The following is a 19,826-nucleotide window of genomic DNA, read 5'->3' as shown; positions in this document are numbered from 1 at the left end:
TTTTCATTGACTGTGTTATTTTATGTGCTTTATACTTACTACTTCACGCATTTTTTTACTTGTCAACCCTGAAAAGTACTAATTATTCTATAGGAATACCTCTTTGTCTACTTTGAAAGCCATAGTATTTAAAATAATACTGTACCGAGTTGAAAAGTCACCAGATCAGAAGTGCAACTCTTTTAAAATTTGTTCTCCATAATGGAAATAACCGTATGATAAAATAATGAATGCTTATTTTAAAAGACTTGCTTATAACAGAAAGTTACCAAGAAGAAAATGAAAACAGCTCAGTCTCATCATATAAAGAAAATCCATGTTAACATTTTGGTACGTGTTTTTCAATAAACATAGTTGTGTACACACACATGCTCACACAAAAACTGAGGTAACACTAAATACTATTAGTTAACTTGCATTTTCACTGAGATTCTGTAATGGGCAACTGGCCATCTAATAGAGATATACACAATCATTTGTAACTCTTGTAGAGTATTCCATATGGCATGATTTAATCAGACATTTATTGATGAATATTTTATTTCTAATTCCCAGTATTATAAAAGATACTATGATAGGCATCTTAGCTATTTGTGCACTTACAGCGTTACCTTAAAATAAATTTCTAAATATAGAAATGTTGTCTCAGTGACTTGTTTTATAAAATTTTAATGAATATTGTCAAACTGTCCTCCAAAAAGATTACTGTGTTGGTTGTACTCTCACTGGTAGGGTGTGACATGACTATTTTCCCATATTTTCTAGTTCTTTAACTTTAGCCAGTTTGGTTGACAATAAATTATTATCATTATCGCTGGCTTTTTACCATTATTTGTGAAATAGACACTATTGACTATTTTTTGTCACTACCTTTTGAGCTAATATTTTAAATACACCATATAGCTAAAGAGTCTCCTCCCAGCAAATATTATTAATTCATTTGCCTGTAGGTCTAGTTATCAACTTATTCACAAGCAAAGTAATCCAGGTCACCTCCCATCTTTATTTCTCGGGAATGTGCCATTGGTAAGGGAGAAAAGTGAATCACGGGCCAACTGCTTTATCTTCTTCCTCCTCCATCATCCTTCTATGTTTAGAGTTTATATCTCAAACACAGTAGCTCTTCTCTAACATCTAGACAGAAAAAACAAAGAATTATTTTTTCTTTTTTTTCCCTTTTAGCTCTGCTCTCAAGAAGTCTTGTTTCAAAATGAAAAGGGGAACTAATAATGGAGGCATTTCTTTTCTCTCATGACTTGCTCATGTCCTTAAGTGCTCTTTCAGTTCAAGGGATTCTAATCAGTGTTTTTCCAAACTTTTTCCAATTGCTTTCCTCAACACTGCTCTACTCTTTGGGAAGAATAGAAGTGGGATTTCTTACTTTATTTTTGTTTTAATTTGTTTCCGTTGCTGGCCTGTGGCTGTTTCTGGAAGTTAATCATTAAAGTCTACAGTATGAGGCCGGGACATCCTGTAGTCTTAGTTTATAAAAAAATGTTTTTCCCATCTCTATTTCCCTTGATTCTCCTACTTTTTTTTCCCCTTGTGATGTTCAGTTTGGAGACAGGAGGGATATGTGGGAGGGTGGAGAGACTAGTGATCCTGGATTTACACTGCTTTATTTCCCAGATATCTTCATCAGTTTTAAATATCTCTGAATAGTAATTTTAATTTAGTAGTGCTTCAGAAATATCTTAAACATCTGGAAGTAAATTACCACATAGATATAAATTTGTGAAGAAAATTGTCTCCTCCAGATGTCATTATGAGTTATTTATTTCCCATTTCTCATAATGTGTAAATATTATTTTCAGTGGCTATAATACTTTATATATCTGTGTGTTATACCTTTATATATGTGTTTATATAATGTACAATGAATGTTTGTATTTATAATTTTTATTTAAAAGAATGAGTTGCTTTAACAAACCTTCTGAATCATAAGATCCCTTCATTTCAAGAGATTGTTGAAGAAAACTATGTATCCAGTCACTTAATAAACTACCGATATTTAATACTTGTACATTATTTAAACCTTAATCTATTGATTGTATAGGTAAATATTAAAGCATATATGCCTCACAGATGATGAGTTCTACATCTTGAGAGAAGATATGGTAATTTGTAAACTTGCTTGTATTAATTATGCACATTGTGTTTATTTTTACAGACTCACTGGAAGAATGTGAAGTGCAGACTAATCTGAAAATTTGGAGAGAACCACTTAATATTGAAATTAAAGAAGATATTCTATCCTATATGGAAAAATTATGGCTTAAAAAACACAGGAGGTATTTTCTGGAATTGTAATACTATTAGGAAATATGAAAGTTATTTATGTTTCTTTCTTCTATGACATGCCTTCCTATAGCAATTTTATATGTATATTTCATCTTTGCATACATAATTTTAAAGCAAGATTAAATCCCTGTGAAGTTGCTGTTCCAATAAGAATTTTAATTCTATTTATGTATATGATGCATCATTAATTTAGATTTTTCCTTGATAAATGGAAATATGTATATGAGGAAAAGGCACAAATGCAGAAAATAATTTAAGAATAATAACAAAAATAATGTGATAAATGAAAGATTACTTAGAGAAGACACCAGTTTTTTCCATTAGCATTAACATTTGAGACTATAATTTTCAGAATCTAGTTTTAAATTAATTAAACCTTTTTCTAATTGTATTAATAATAATTAAATATACTTTATTCAAAGAGATGTCACCAGATACAATCATCTAGAAATTTTGGCAAAATACGGGTTATTTTTTCGTAGATCTGAAGTGAGGCCTGAGATTCTGTATTTCTGAATTTCTAATAGTTCCCAGGTGATAATGGTTGGATGAGGGTGGTCTTTTTTTGAGGTGCAAGGTGGTGGAGGAGCTCTCTAGAATTTGCTTGATAAGTGGTCATCACACCCTTCCTTCACCTTCAGTTATGCAAAACCATCTCCTGAGGTGGCCCATTCCATCTGTGAAAGAGATATTCATTGAACTGTAATCTGTTTCCAGCTCATTTCTAAACTTGGCTCTAATTCTACCTATTAAGCCCACACAGGTAAAATCTAATTTCTCTTCTCCATGGTGTCTCTTCAGATTTTTTAAATCAACCCTCATGTTTTCCGTAAAGCGTCTGCTAGATAGGTTAATACCTGCACCACCACTCACCTTCAACTGTTTTCAATGTGCTAGATTTTTTTATTTTGGATAATTTTGAAAAGAAGATATACAGATGGGTTTCAAAATAACACAAAGAATTCCTAAATAACATTCACTCAGCATTCTCTAATGGTAACATCTTACATAAACATAGTGCATATCAAAACCAGAAAATTGACATAGGGACAATATTATTGACAACTGTACATTTTACTTTAAATTTTATCATCAGTGTTTTCACTATTATCCTTACCACATTCCAGGATCAAGTCCAGGATTACACATTTTTTTTTTTTTGTCATATCGCCTTATCCATTACAGTTCTTCAGTCTTTCCCTGCCTTTCATGACCTTAACACTTTTGAAGAGTACTTGCCAGTGTTTCATAGAATGTACTAAATTTGGGCCTGTCTGATGTTTTTTCATAATTAGATTGAGGTTATACACTGTGAGGAAAAATACTATGGAGAATATGTGTCCTTCTCAGTGCGTGACCTTCTGGGATCATGATGTCAATATATCTTATTACAGATGATGTTAACCTTGATCACATAGTTAAGGTGGTGCTAAGTTTCTCCACTGTAAAATCACTACTTTACCTTTATAATTGATAAATATTTTACAGGAGATATATTTAGATGATACATCAACGCTGTTTTCCCTTAAACTTTCACTTCCTAATTTTAGAATTTGTGAGTGAATTTTGCCTGCAGCAGTTAGTACTGTCCTGCTCTATTGCTGATATTCTATTTCATTTTTTCCTTCTAAATTTATTAGTTGGAATTCTTAAAAGAAGTGTTCCTTCACCCACTTTTATTTATTTATTCTTTATTTATGTGAACTCATGAATATTTATTTTATTTTGGGGATTGATTTCTAATATTATTGTTATTTATCTTGCAACTCAAATTATTTCTGTTTTGGCCATTGTGGACTCTCTCGGGTTGACTCTTACATCCTTTTGACTTGTTGTCATTTTTTTTTTAGTTAGTTTGCTTTGAACATCTCTTTTTTTCCGGAACTCAAGATGTATTTTCTCTTCCCCAGCCAAGGAATTGTTTTTCCAAAAAATACTGATTCCCTTTATTGGGGAATTGTGTTCAGAAACAAAGATCTGGACTCCAGGTGTGGTCATTACTATTCTGGTACTTCTAGGCCTTCTCAGAGGAAGAAACAAGGAAGTACACACACACACACATATACACACACAAATCCACATACACACATATAAATTTTTTTCTGTATCTATCCATCTGGATATCTATTAAAGTAACATGCATTCACACTCAGGCATTCCGAATCCAAACCAGCATCACATGGTTCATTTCCATTCTCCCTTTGCTTATTTGACAAATTTCTTTCACCTACAGTGAGAAACTTGGCTTTCATTATCTATAATATATTTATTAATTAACCCTAAATATATATATATATATATATATATGTATTCATACTTACAGTAGTTTCAGAATCACTAATATCACTGAGAGAAATGAGGGACAATTAGTTTCAAAATTATTAATAATATCACTGAAATAAATGAATTTTCCACCTAGACTAGAGTCTTTTTGTGTCATGCTTTCTGTCTGTAGCCTATGGTATCTAGGCCAAACTATGTTTTGCTCATCACTTTGGCCACAGTGCTCATTTATTTCTCACCTCCTTTAAGGTTGGTATGACTTTCATTGGGTTCTGCCCGTATCCTCACTGATTTTTAAAATTTAAATAAACTTGTGGTGTACAGTTCTATGGGTTTTTACCACTGCATAAAGTAATGTGTCTACCGTAGTACCCCCGCCCCCGCAAAAACCAAAACCAGTTTCACAACCACAAAAATTACCTTGAGCTTCCTCTTTCTCCTCTTCCCTTTCTTAGTCCATAACGGCTTTCATCTGTTGTCCACCCTTACAAATATGCCTTTTTTTGAAGGTCATATAAATGAAATCATACAGTGTCTGTCCTTTCATGTCCTTCACTTAGCAGAATGCATTTAAGATTCATTCATGTTCTTGTATGAATCAATATTTCTTCTGGCTGGTTTCCAGTTTTTGGCAATTATCGCTAGGTCCTTTAAAATATTTTTGTAACAGGTTTTTCTTGAATATAGGTTATTAATTCTCTGGGTAAATACCTGGGACTGTGATAGGTGGGCTATATAGTAAGTGCATGTTTATTTTTATAAGAAACTGCCAAACTCTTTTCTAAATTGACTGTCCATTTTGCATTTGCTCCAGCAGTGTATGAGAGTTCCGGTTGCTCCAAATCCTTGTCAACACTTGGTATTTTCAGTTTTTTTTTTCTTTTGGTTGACATTTTAATAAGGTGTGTAGTTGTATCTCATTGTAGTAGCTTACATGGCAGAAGTTTAAGCTAATTCATTTATAACTAATGTCCAGGCTGTATGTATTTTTTAAAAGTATGATGCCCATCATAGATCTTCAGGCTATTTTTCTTTGCAGGGATACTGTGGTAGACATATGACTTTATGCATTGGTAAAAATCCACAGAACTTTACACCACAAATTTATTCAAATTTTCAAAGTCAATAAGGATATGTGTAATAGTAGTGTGTATCTGTTAATTGCCTTTTTCTAATTTAGCAATTAGTATATAAATGTAATTCCAGAGTCACTTGTCATTTCTGGTGGCTACCTTTCAATGTTGGGTCATTTTGGGTTTCTTATATAGTAAAAGAAGCACAATTTTGTTATTAAGTGACAACTGTCATTTGAGCTTGAACACATACAAGAAAGTTTCATCACAGTCACATCAAGGTCCTGAGCTGTGCTCAATGCTGCGTCTTGGCCAGTTTCCTTAGCAGAAAAGAATACTTAGTGAATATTTTCATGTTCACTAGGGTCTTATTTACATGGTTATTTTTAATGGTAATCTTTTTTTTTGAGCTAATACTTTATGTCTTGATTATAAATGTCAATGTAGGGCAATCTATTTGCAATTCACAGGTTTCTAATGCATTTCTGATGTTTTGCTTCAGAAAAGTTTCTCATGTAAATAACCATGATCATGATTTTGACTTTACTTTTGCCTATTGCTGTGTTTTATATAGTAGGCTTATAAATATATGTTCTATTGCTTTTTTAATATTTTACTGATTTGGACAGCAAAAGTTTTTAAAAATTTTACCTGCAATCAATACAGAAGTATTGATAGACCTTTTATCCCCTAGCTTTATTGAGGTATAAATAACAAATAAAAATCATATATATTTAAGGTTTACAATGCAATATTTTGATATATGCATACATTGCACAATAATACCTTAATTAAGCTAATATATTCATAATTTCAGTTTTTTGTGTGTGACACTTAAGACCTACTATTAGCTATAGTTATTATGCTGTACATTAGATATCCAGACTTCATTCATCCTGTGTAACTGGAACTTTATAACTTTTGCCCAACATGTTTCCATTTCTCCCAACCTCCAGCCCCTGGCAACCACCATTCTACTCTCTACTTTTGAGTTTAACTTTTATATCAGTGAGATCATGCAATATTTGTCTTTCTGTGTCTGGCCTATTTTACATAACATAATGTTCTCTAAGATATGGCAACAACCTAAATATTCATCAATGGATGGATAGATTAAAAATATCATATATGTATAATGGAATATTATTGGGTCTTAAAAAGAAGAAAATCCTACCATTTGTAACAATGTAAAAGTGTTGATAGATCTTAGTAGCAACACCTAGAGTGGATCTTTTAGATATGGGAAAGCTTAAGAAGGAGTGCAGAAGTTTTGGATTAAGAATATTTTAAAGACAGATGTTAGCAACTAGCTGATATTCTGATTCCAGTTCCCTTACTCTTTTCATTGTGTGTACTTCTCAAGTCTAGCTAATCATCAGTAGCAGCTGGGGGAAGCTTTTACACTACTGATTCCTGGATACCAGAATGAACTAAAAATTAGTGTCTCTAAGAATAGGTGTGAGACCTAGCATAAAAAAAAAAAGTATTCCTTGGTGATTTGGATGGAAACAGCCTAACACTGATTCATATAATAGATTTAGAACCACTCATCACACATTTAACCAACTGAAAGGGTCAATGCTCAAAAAATATTTGCTAAATTCTAAAAGAGGAAACTATGGTGAAGTAAATGCTATCTGAAATGTATTTTATCATTTATTTATGTGACATCATCTTTAAAAAAAAAAAAAAAAAGCACTGGTGCCAGGGTTTGAATATCCAGAATCCAGGATTAGTTCTCTGGCTAACTAGTTGTTTATTTCTGGGAAAATATCACTTCAATTCTTGTGGCCCAAGTTTTCTCATTTGCAAAATATCGAGTTTAGAACAAACAATTTATATGACCCTGTAAACTCCAATAATTCATTATCTAGTTTCTATAAGTCTTTGGTTCAGGGATTTTATGAAGCAAAAAACTTCATAAAGAAAGAATATCTAAATAACAGTATATTTATGTATATGTATGATGAATTTTAGTTTGGTAGATACATGTCAAATTGGAAAGAGGTTTCTTGTAGATGGATGCTAGTTTGTCTTTGACATAACTCAATATTTTCATCTGTCACCAAATTAAATTATGGATGTAGGGTGCCATACTCATCAAATTTGTTAAGACACAAAGTTAAATAATATATAAATATTGTATAGTCATCTGCCAAGACCAGCTCAGTTGAGGAGACCCTAACCCAGCAGCGCTAGAGGAATTAAAGACACACACACACAGAAATATAGAGGTGTGAAGTGGGGAATCAGGGGTCTCACAGCCTTCAGAGCTGAGAGCCCCGAACAGAGATTTACCCACATGTTTATTAACAGCAGACCAGTCATTAGCATCGTTTCTATAGATATTAAGTTAACTAAAAGTATCCCTTATGGGAAATGAAGGAATGGGCCGAATTAATTGCAGCAGGAACACACCCTTAAGACACAGATCGCTCATGCTTTTGTTTGCGGCTTAAGAATGCCTTTAAGTGGTTTTCCGCCCTGGGCGGGGCAGTTGTTCCTTGCCTTCATTCCCGTAAACCCACAACCTTCCAACTTGGGCGTTAGGGCCATTAAGAACATGTCATAGTGCTGCAGAGATTTCGTTTATGGCCAGTTTGGGGGGCTTGCTCCCAAAAGTCATCTTATATATACGTTACCTATATTGGGAAAACACAGATAACCACAGACTACCAGAAGATTATCAAAATTTTAATGCCTTTAAAGTTGCAGAAGAGGCATTATAAAGGAAGTACGTGGTTAAGAACATGGTCTTTGGGAAGCAGATTACTTGAGTTCATATTCCTCCTCTGCATTCACTACCTTAATGACTCAACAAGTTGGTACACCACTTTGTGTCTCCGTTTCATCCTCCATAAAATTAAGATTATATTAGTGCCTGTTTAATATCTAATAAAATTTAATGTACCAAAATTTGTTAGAATGAAGCCTGGTATATTTAACATTTTGTATCCCATATTAACTACAAATATCATTAAGAAGGCTCTGCTTTTTACATGAGGACTTCATGAATTTGCGTGGTATGGAAGGGCTGTGCAACTACTCATATTCTTGGCTAAAAAGTGACCCTTCTCTCCAGTAATGTGGTTATATACTATGAAACCAAATATACACTCTTGACCTCTGTGAATTCCTGGGCTTCATTGCCTTCCATATGAAATGGGCTGCATCAGTCTTCACTGTTAATTAAGTAATAGATAACACAGCCTGAACACCTTACATTTTTATTGTAAGAGCCTGTTATCACCCTGCTGTTATGATGGAAGTTTAGACAAATGCCTTCAGGTTCCCTTAGAACTCATCAACACAATGCCAAGACTGTGAACTAAAACTCATATTTATAAATTAGGTTTTTAAGTAGCATGGTGTTTTTAATGGACTCCATGTGGCTTTTGAGAGAACACTGACTTGTAGCATAACTTTGATTTTTAGCTTAAACAAAACTCAGTAGGATATGCAATTTAAAAATCTTCTGTGATGTCAAGTTGATTTACACAGGTTTTTCTAGTACATTAAGATTCTGTTATACAACTGTACTTCTCTTTGAATTAAAGGTACAGTTATGGTTTCATCATTAATTTTGTATACTCACGCATTTGATAAATAAATCAAGAGCTTGTCTGGGAAAGTTTCAGGTAATATATTTCAGTCTCTTAATTGCTTTTTCTTATTTTGTAGAACACCACAAGAACAACTTTTTAATCTGCTACCAGATACATTCCCACATCCATGTGAAACCACTGGTGATGTACAGTGTTCTCAAAATGAAAATGATGAAGATAGTGAAGGTTAGTTCATACTTGATTAGATATTTTTAAAATGTATTATTTCAAATTATATACAATAAGCATTAATCAGAATCTGCTTTTGGTTTTCTTTAATATATTATTCTCAGTTGTACCATGTAATCTTTTATCTTTAGATTAAAATCATGTAGACTCACTTCTTTCCCTTTCCCTGGATATACTTTGCCTTGATTTAGATGGTTTCATTTAAAAATGGAATGCTAATAAATGTGTATTTCACTTGAACTGGGAAAATTGGCAGTATCTGTATTTTTGTGTAGATATACATGAGAACACTCTTCTTTTTTGGTGGCTATCTTATTTGAAGAAATTGTAAAGTAAGATATATTCTTTGATGATATTATTTGTGAATCTTATTTCCTAGGTGAGGAGACCAAAGTACAACACACAGCTCTTTTATTGCCAGTAGAAACATTAAACATAGGGAGACCTGAACCATCTCTAAAAATAGTTGAACTGGATGATGTAAGTGCATAAGTGCATAATGACCATTCATGCTTTTTAGCAGGGAATTCATAATGTATAGTTACATCTGCATATTATTTTCAATAAGATTTCTCAAATAACTAATATAGCTTAATAGGAAATTTACAGGTGTTTGAGTTCAAATGTGCTTATGAGAATAAAACAATATTCTGAATGTAAAGAGTAAATTTGTGAGCTAAACTGGTGTTGTCACTTTTTTTGAATGAATGTAGTATGGGAGTTAAGAAGACATTACACTATTTTAACTTATATAAATGTAGTGTGATATTTTGTTAGTTTAGTTCTATATGTTATCGGGTTTTTTAAACAAATATCAGTCTCATTACATGGTACCTATTAAAATTTAAGTGTAAATTTAGTTTCTTGAATGTCATTTAATATTATTTTCTGTTTATAGGTAGAAATAGTGTTTAAGACTTAAGAAGTTCAGTAAAATAACTTGAACATGACTTGACCATATATATAGAAGACACCAATAGAATCAACTAGAGCTAGGACCCAGTCAGAGTTAGAGCTCTGGACTGAAGGTTTAGGGTATGATACACTCAGTGCATTTCTGACTTTCTAGTAATATAGTAGTTGAATGTGCCACTTGTCCTAGATATTTCTCTTACTGTGGTTGTTACAGAAAAAGACTAGAACAGAGAACTTACCTCTTTTAAATACTGCTTTCTTCCTTTCTTAGGTTGAAAGCTTCTGCTATTTTTGTTCTTTGTGTTTTTTGGCTAGCAACATTTTTATTTCTCCTCTGGATAAATTTGAGAGACTGGACAAAAACACACACACTACATACATGTGGGCATGCCATTCATTACATTGTTGATACACAGAGTAAGTTTATGATGAGCCAGTCAGAGAACTGAAAACCTCCTAGTCACTAATCCACTTGGCAGATAATAGTTACATATTTAAATAGAAGTTATTATTGTTGGGTTGGGGTATTACAATAGTGATAAAGTAATTGACATATCAACCAAATGTTAGTTGAATTTGTTTAGTTCTCCTGGAACTTACGTGTTATAAAATATAATTAGAGCTCTCATAACATCATTTGTTGGAAAAACGTACTCTCAATATCACCCATAAGTAAGTTGGTTAATGTGTAATAAATTTTTGTGAACTTACTAATATTATATAACTTTAATTTAATAAGACTTATGAAGAGGAATTTGAAGAACCAGAAAATATTGTGCCTTACAAAGTTGAATTAGCTGATGCAGACAATCAACCAAGGTAAAGTCTTTCTAATTAACTTTGTGTGCATATTGAGCCCCTTCCTGACACACACACAAAATCAACTGTCTTTTTAAATGTGAAATTTGTGGTGCCAAAAAACATGTGACATTAATGTTAGAGTATATTTTACTTAACCCATGCTTAAATTTGTATATAATATTGCTAATATTTAATAACATTCAGCAATTAGAAAACTGTCTAAGTGATAGGTTTGTACTCTTAATATTTGGATTATTAAATAAATTCTTCTGAAGTTAAGGGTTGTTATCCTCTGAAATGGTTGATTAACTTTGTTATATTTCATATGAGCTTTGTTCTTTTCTCCAAAGATACTCTGGTTTTTCTTCAGTTTTCTATGAACCCTAAATAAAATGTTTTATAAATGATTAGACTGAGGGACTAAAAGAGCTCCTGTACTATAAATTACTTCGTAGGCAGATTTTAATGTATAATTAAGTAAATGAAGTGTAATGGTTCACTTTGTAATTGTGTTGGAGAATTTTCTCATTTCCAAATGAAAAATAGTATCTAACTGTATCTGTTAGTGATATTAAAACAGTCCTTTTTTGTTGTCGAAACTGTAGGATTTGTAAACGGTGGAATGAAATTCCTGTCAAGTAACCCCTCTACTGATTCTTTATTCAGATCAACTTAGGCCCCTGTCAGTATTTTGCAATAGCTATGGGCCTGAGTGATTCCCCTGAACAGAAAAAGCCAGTGTTTAGACACACAGTACCAGCGATCCAGCAGCAAATCTGCTTTTGGAAGTAGAGTTTTTGCAGGAGAAAACTTTCTGTTCAGCATATAAGAGGTTTATATCCCCCACTCAATCTCCAAGGAAATGAATGGCATTTCTGTTCTCTAATTTGATTCTTTCATATATCTTATCACATGTTTTGCTTTGACTCCTGTGTAAGGTGTTAGAGAAGGCAGAGAAAGTTACTCATCATGGTTTGGCAGTAGTTTTACAGCTTTGGTTTGGAGGTGCCCACAGAACTACATTAATTTTATCTCTCTCCTGGGGATCATGAGTGACACAAGAGGGCCTTTTTGGTTGAGTATAATCCATAAGTTTTATGATGCTGTTCTGTAGAGCTTATATAAATATTAGATATTATTAAATATATTATTCAGTTCATAAGGAATGTTATTTAAATTGTAACTATGCATATAGATAGTAATCATTATTCAAATTTGAAACCTAAATATCACATGCTGCTTTTAAACTCATATCTCATTGATGAACAAATAATATGTTTATCTAGTAGTAAAGCCTTGATTTCATCAGATTTTAATGAGCTTGAAAGATAACACTCCCTTTTTAGAAGAAAATGTAAGAAATCAAACTTATTTCGAGATATTTTGGAAAACAAACTTTCAACTGAAATTTTGCAGTTAAATCAGATTTGGTCCAGTTGCCTATCCCTCTTAAATCCATAATGTTATTAGTTACTTACAGTTGAGAATGTATTCACAGTAAGGTTAAAATAAATATTAAATTAATGTAAATAACCCTGTTCTATTAAGGTTTTACTATATTTGTTTTAATGACCTGGGACTTTAAAAATTTTCTTTTTGAAACATTTTTTCAATTCTATTATTTTGTTTGTCCCTACATGTGAAAGTTGTGCTTTTCATGATTATCAGAAGAATAGCTTTCTATATGAAAATGACGTCCATCAACATCATGTTTTCCATAAGGGAAAGAGACACTTCTTAAATCTTTGTCTGAGAAACAGCTCTACTTATTACAAAGATAATTCAAAAGGTAACATTTTTCTTGTTGCTAAATATTATTAACAGTGCATGTTGGTAATTTACTACTGCAGTCTATAAAAGCTTTGGTATGCTGCTCATTTTGAAGCCAAAAAAAGCTCAGTACTAAAATGAAAATTGGTTGAAAATATAATTTTCTAGTAAATATGCAATTTAGTCAATGGACAACAGTGTTTGTATGTGTAAGAAAAATCAGCCAGTATAGGGTACTCTAAAAGTTATTATAGACTCAGCTAGCATTTAAAAGATTACATAGAAGGCCTTTTAGTGACAAAAGTCTGACTGGCACCCTCTTACCCTCACTTGCACTAAATATTTTCCGAAAATGGGCCGGGCGCGGTGGCTTATGCCTATAATCCCAGCACTTTGGGAGGCCGAGGCAGGTGGATCACAAGGTCAGGAGATCGAGACCATCCTGGCTAACACGGTGAAACCCCATCTCTACTAAAAGTACAAAAAATTAGCCAGGTGTGGCGGACGCCTGTAGTCCCGGCTACTCGGGAGGCTGAGGCAGGAGAGTGGCGTGAACCCAGGGAGGCAGAGCTTGCAGTGAGCCGAGATTGAACCACTGCACTCCAGCCTGGGCAACAGAGGGAGACTCCTTCTCAAAAAAAAAAATGTGTGTGTATATATATATATATATATTATTTTTTTCTAAAAATATTCAGATCTGATATAAAGTTTCACAAGAGATAAATGAAAATAAAAGAAATCACTAGCTGGGTGTGGTGACTCACGCCTGTAATCCCAACATTTTGGGAGGCTGAGGCAGGTGGATCACCTGAAGTCAGGAGTTCGAGACCAGCCTGGCCAACATGGCAAAACCCCATCTCTACTAAAAAAAAAAAAAAAAAAAAAAAAAAAAAAATTAGCTGGGCATGGTGGCAGGCGCCTGTAATCTCAGCTACTCAAAAGCCTGAGGCAGGAGAATCACTTGAGCCCAGGAGGCAGAGATTGCAGTGAGCCAAGATCACATCACTGCACTCCAGCCTAGGCGAGAAGAGCAAAACTCCGTCTGAAACAAAATAAAACAAAACAAATAATCGTGCTTATATATCTATGATACTGTTACTAGTAGTTCCCTAGGTACCTATAGATTAGAATGATGTGTGCATATGTGTGGTTTCAATTTCCAGATTGTGAGATCATTTAAAGAGAGTCACAGCAAAGTATCCTGGCCTAGGAGTCAGATTTTGTTTCCATTTTTGCCTTTAAATTACTGTCTGACCTTGAACGTGTCACTTACTTGCTTAGGCTTCATTTTCCTAAGCAAAAATGTAGGAACTAGATAATTTTCAAACCTCCTTTTAACTATTAGATCTGATCTACCTAGAATTTTAAGGAAAATTAATAAATATATCATATGTGAAGATAAGATTTTTGAGAGATATCAGAGGGCATATCTGAAATAAATAGTTGTAAAACTGATGATTACTTTCTGATTGGGCAGCAGAAGATAGAAAGCAGTGGTAGATGTGTGGTAATCCTGCTGGTCTTGACATTTTCAAATACTAAACCACTAAATTATTATGGCCAAATATGAACTCCAACCACATGGGAATTTAGGACTTTACAGTACTCCAATCTTTTACTGAAGATGAGTATAGTTTGATCAAGCTAGTGCATGGTGTTTCTGTTGCCTCTGAGAAAATGATGCACATAAATGCCCATGTAATTGTCATTTTAAAGACACATTTTTGAAATGTTTACTTTTTAGAGCAGTTTTAGGTTCACAGCAAAATTGAGCAGAAAGTACCGAGAGTTCCTGTATACCCTTTGCTCCATGCACATACATAGCCTCCCCCATTATCAACTTCTGCAACCAGACCGGTACATTTGCTACAATGGATGAATCTACTTTGATACATTATTGTCACTCAATGTCCATAGTTTACATTAGAGTTCACTCTTGGTATTGTACATGCTATGAGTTTGGACAAATGTATAATGTGATATGTATTTACCACTTATAGTATCATACAGAATACCTTCTTGTCCTAAGAATTATCTGTGCCCTACCTGTTTATCCCTCTCTCTGACCAACTCCTGACAACCAGTGAGTTTTTTTACTGTCCTCATAGTTTTGCTTTTTTAGAATGTCATATAGTTAGAATCATACAGTACATATCTTTAATAATTGGATTCTTTATCTTAGTAATATGCATTTGAGGTTTCGCCATGTCTTTTTGTGACTTGATCTCTAATTTCTTTTAGTGCTAAATAATATTCAATTGTATGGATGTATAATAGTTTATTTATCCATTCACCTATTGAAGAACATTTTGGTTGTTCCAAGCTTTAGCAATTATGAACAAAACTACTATAAATATTCATGTATGGGTTTTGATTGGGACTTAAGTTTTCAATTTATTTGGGTAAATACCAAGGAGCATAACTATGGGATCATATGGTATAGATATGTTTAGTTTTGTTTTAATAATTGCCAAACTATCTTACCAAAGTGGCTGTACTATTTTACATTCCCACCAGCAATTAATGAAAGTTACTGTTGCTCCATATCCTCACCATCATCTGGTGTCAGTATTTCAGATTTTTTCCATTCTAGCAATTGTGTAGTGTTATTTCATTGTTCTTTTTTTAAATTTGCAATTATCTGTTGACATATGATATCGAGAATCTTTTAACATGCTTATTTGCCAACTGTGTAACTTTGTTAAAATATCTGTTCAGGTTTTTAGCTAATGTTTTGATTGGGTTGTTTATTTTGTTATTGTTGAGGCTTAAGAGTTTTTTGTATCTTTTGCATAACACTCTTTTATCACGTATCTTTTCCAAATATTTTCTTTCAATGTATGGATTGCCCTTTTATTCTCTGGACTATTTTTCACAGAGTATAAGTTTTTATTTTAATAAAGTTTAGCTTATCAATTTTTTCTTTGATGTTGTATCTAGAAAGTTATTGTCATATCCAATGTCATCTATGTTTTATCCTATCCTATCTTTTGAGAGATTCATAGTTTTGCATTTTTATATTCAAGTGTGCAATCTATTTTGAGTTAATTTTTGTGATGGTGCAAGGTCTGTGTCTGTAAGTATTGTTTCACATGTGGATATCTAGTTGTTCCAGAATCATTTGCTTAACAGATTATATTTTCTTTGTTGTATTGCCTTTTTTCCTCTGGCAAAGATCAGTTGACAATATTTATATAGGTCTACTCAGGACTCTCTGTTCTGTTTCATTTACCTATTTGTCTACATGTATTCCAATACCACACACTCTCTTGATTGTTATAGATTTATAGTGATATTGATGTGAGGTAGTATCAAGTCTTCTGACTTAGCTCTTCTTCGATATTGTGTTCACTATCCTGGGTCATTTGATTCTCTATAAAAAGTCAGGAATTTTGATTGGGTTTGCAATGAATCTATAGATCAAGTTTGGAAATTATACCTTGACAATATTAAATCTTCCCATTCATGAACATGGAATATTTCTCTATTTATTTAGAATTTTGATTTCTTTAATCAGAATTTATAGAATTCCTCATATAGATCTTGTACATAATTTTTATATTTATATCTATGACATGGCTTGGCTCTGTGCTCCCAACCAAATCTCATCTCAAATTGTAATCCCCATGTGTCGAGGGAGGGACCTGGTGGGAGGTGATTGGATCATAGGAGTGATTTCCCCCATGTTGTTCTCATGATAGTGAGTGAGTTCTCATGAGCTCTGATGATTTAAAAGTGTGTGACAGATCCTCAGCCCTTGCCAACATGTAAGACATGCCTTGCTTCCCTTTCACCTTCTACCATGATTATAAGGCTCCTACGACCTCCCAGCCATGTGGAACTGTGAGTCAATTAAGCCTCTCTTCTTAATAAACTACCCAGTCTTAGGTAGTTCTTTATAGCAGTTCTAAAATGTACTAATACAGAAAATTGGTAACAGAAAAGTGAAGTACTGCTGTAAAGATACCTGAAAATGTGGAACTGACTTTAGAACTTAGTAACAGGCAGAGGTTGGAACATTTTGGAGGGCTCAAAAGAAGAAAAGAAGATGTGGGGAAGCTTGGGACTTCCTAGAGACTTGTTGAATTGCTTTGACCGAAATACTGATAGTGATAATGGACAATGAAGTCTAGGTTGAGATGGTTATGGATGGAAATAAGGAACTTATTAGGAGCTGAAGTAACAGTCACTTTTAATATGCTTTAGCAAAGAGACTGGCAGCATTTTGCCTCCCTCTTCCACCTAGACATCTGTGGAATTTGAACTTCAGAGTGATGATTTACAGCATCTGGCAGAAGAAATTTCTAAGCAGCAAAAAAAAAAGCATTCAAGAAGTGACCTGGCTGTTTCAAAAAGCATATAGTCGTATGCATTCACAAAAAAATGGTATGAAATTGGAACTTATGTTTAAAAGGGAAACAGAGCACAAAAGTTTGGAAAATTTGAAGCCTGACCATGTGGTAGAAAAGAAACACCCATTCTCTGGGGAGAAATTTGAGCCACAAGCTGCAGAAATTTACATAAATGAAGAGGAACCAAATATTGATTGCTAAGACAATGGGGAAAATGTCTCTAGGGCATTCCTGAGATCCGCACAGCATTCACTCCCATTACAGGCCTGTATACCTGGAAAGGAAAAATGGTTTCATGGGCCAGGCCTAGGGCCCCACTGCTCTGTTCACCCATGTCCCAGTGGCTCCAAGTGCAGTCAGTGTTAAAACGGGCCAAGATACAGCTTGGGCCTTGGATTCAGAGGGTGCAAGCCCCAAGCCTTGGTGGCTTCCACATGGTGTTGGGCCTGCGAGTCACAGAAAATAAGACTTGAGGTTTGGAAACCTCTGTCTAGATATCAGAGAATGCACAGAAATGCCTAAATGTCCAGGTAGACGTCTGTTGCAGAGGCAGAGCACTCATGGAGAACCTCCACTAGAGCAGTGCAAAGGGGAAATGTGTGGTAGGAACCTGCACACAGAGTAACCACTGGCGCACTGCCTAGTGCAGCTGTGAGAAGAGGGCCACCATCCTCCAGACCACAGAATGGTAGATCCACTGACGGCTTGCACCATGCAAGCCAGTGATGTTAGACAGCAAGTTTTATTAAAGTAGCAGTGTATAGCAGCAGCAAAGGCAGTGTTCCTTTTGGAACAGGTTTACCCCATAAGCACTGTACCCAGAGTAGCATCTCAGAGGTGGCTCTGCAGTAATATTTTTAGCTACTTTTAATTACATGCAGTTTAAAAGATGAGTTATTAGGAAATTTCTAGAAAAGGAGTGGCAACTTCTGGGTCATCAGGTTGTTGCTGGGGAAACAGGTGGTAACTTGCAGATGTTGCCATAGCAGTGGTAAGCTGACATGTCACTGGTAGGCATGCCTTTTTTTTTAACATTTAAGTTCAGAGTGTGTAGGTTTGTTGTGTAGTTAAACTTGTGTCACAAGGATTTGTTGTAGATGTTATTTCATCATCCATTTATTAAGCCTTGTACCCATTATTTTTCCTGCTCCTCTCCCACCTATCACCCTCCACCCTTCAATAGGCCCCAGTGTGTGTTGTTCCCTCTAAAGTGTCCATGCGTTCTCACCATTTAGCTTCCTCTTATAAATCATAAACTAGTGCTTAGTTTTCTGTTCTTTTGTTAGTTTGCTAAGGATAATGGCCTCCAGCTCTATCCATGTCCATGCAAAGTACATGATTTTGTTTTTCTTCATAGTATTCCATGGTATATATGTACCACATTTTCTTTATCCAGTCTGTCATTAATGAGCAGTTGGACTGATTCCATATCTGTGCTATTGTAAATAGTACTGCATTGAACATACATGTATGTGTATCTTTATAATAGAATGATTTATATTCCTTTGGGTATATACCCAGTAATGAGATTGCTGGGTTGAATGCTATTTCTGTCTTTACGTCTTTGAGAAATCACTGCACTGTCTTCCACAATGGTTGAACTAATTTACACTCCCACCAACAGTGTATAAGTGTTCCTTTCTCTCCACAACCTCACCAGCATCTGTTATTTTATTTTTTACTTTTTAATAATATCCATTCTGACTGGTGTGAGATGGTGTCTCACTGTGGTTTTGATTTGCATTTCTCTAATGATCAGTGATGTTGAGCTTTTTCTCATAGGATTGTTGGCCACATGTATGTCCCTTTTACAAAAGTGTCTGCTCATGTCTTTGCCCACTTTTTATTGAGGTTGATTTTTTCTTGTAAATTTCTTTAAGTTCCTTATAGAAGCTGGCTCTTAAACCTTTGTTAAATTCATAGTTTGCAAAAGTTTTCCCCCATTCTGTAGTTTGTCTGTTTACTCTCTTGATAGTTTCTTTCACTGTACAGAAGCTCTTTAGTTTAATTGGATCCTATTTGTCAATTTTTGCTTTGCTGCTGTTGCTTTTGGCATCTTTGTCATGAAATCTTTGCCTGTGCCTATGTCCTGAATGGTTTTGCCTAGATTGTCTTCCAGGGTTTTCATAGTTTTGAGATTTGCATTTACGTATTTAATCTATCTTGAGTTAATTTTTGTATATGGTGTAAGGAAGGGGTCCAGCTTCTATCTTCAGCATATGGCTAGCCAGTTATCCCACCATCATTTTTTGAATAGAAAATCCTTTCCCCATTGCTTGTTTTTCTCGGGTTTGTTGAAGATCAGATAGTTTTAGGTGTGTGGTCTATTTTCTGGGTTTTCTATTCTGTTCCATTGCTCTACGTGTCTGTTTTTGTACCAGTACCATGCTATTTTGGTAACTGTAACTCTTCAGTATAGTTTGAAGTTGGGTAGCATGATGCCTCCAGTTTTGCTCTTTTTGCTTAGGATTGCCTTAGCTATTGGAGCTCTTTTGGCTTGACTGTCTTTGGTGTATAGGAATGTTAGTGAGTTTTGC

General features: G+C 34.2%; 1 protein-coding gene across 6 annotated transcripts in view; it reads left to right on the top strand.

The window, feature by feature from the left end:
- The window catches only part of ZBBX (zinc finger B-box domain containing), a 143,843-nt gene that overhangs the window by 60,865 nt on the left and 63,152 nt on the right, over positions 1-19,826 (top strand). For all 6 annotated transcript variants that reach the window (XM_050779955.1, XM_050779954.1, XM_050779956.1 and 3 more), the window contains 5 exons: positions 2,171-2,291; positions 9,339-9,448; positions 9,831-9,931; positions 11,106-11,185; positions 12,814-12,956. In XM_050779955.1, the coding sequence (XP_050635912.1) occupies positions 2,171-2,291; positions 9,339-9,448; positions 9,831-9,931; positions 11,106-11,185; positions 12,814-12,956 (555 nt within the window). The remainder of the gene's footprint in view (positions 1-2,170; positions 2,292-9,338; positions 9,449-9,830; positions 9,932-11,105; positions 11,186-12,813; positions 12,957-19,826) is intronic.

Source organism: Macaca thibetana, chromosome 2 (genome assembly GCF_024542745.1).
Source record: "Macaca thibetana thibetana isolate TM-01 chromosome 2, ASM2454274v1, whole genome shotgun sequence".
Lineage (NCBI taxonomy): Eukaryota > Metazoa > Chordata > Mammalia > Primates > Cercopithecidae > Macaca > Macaca thibetana.
This window is presented reverse-complemented; position numbering and strand designations above follow the sequence as displayed.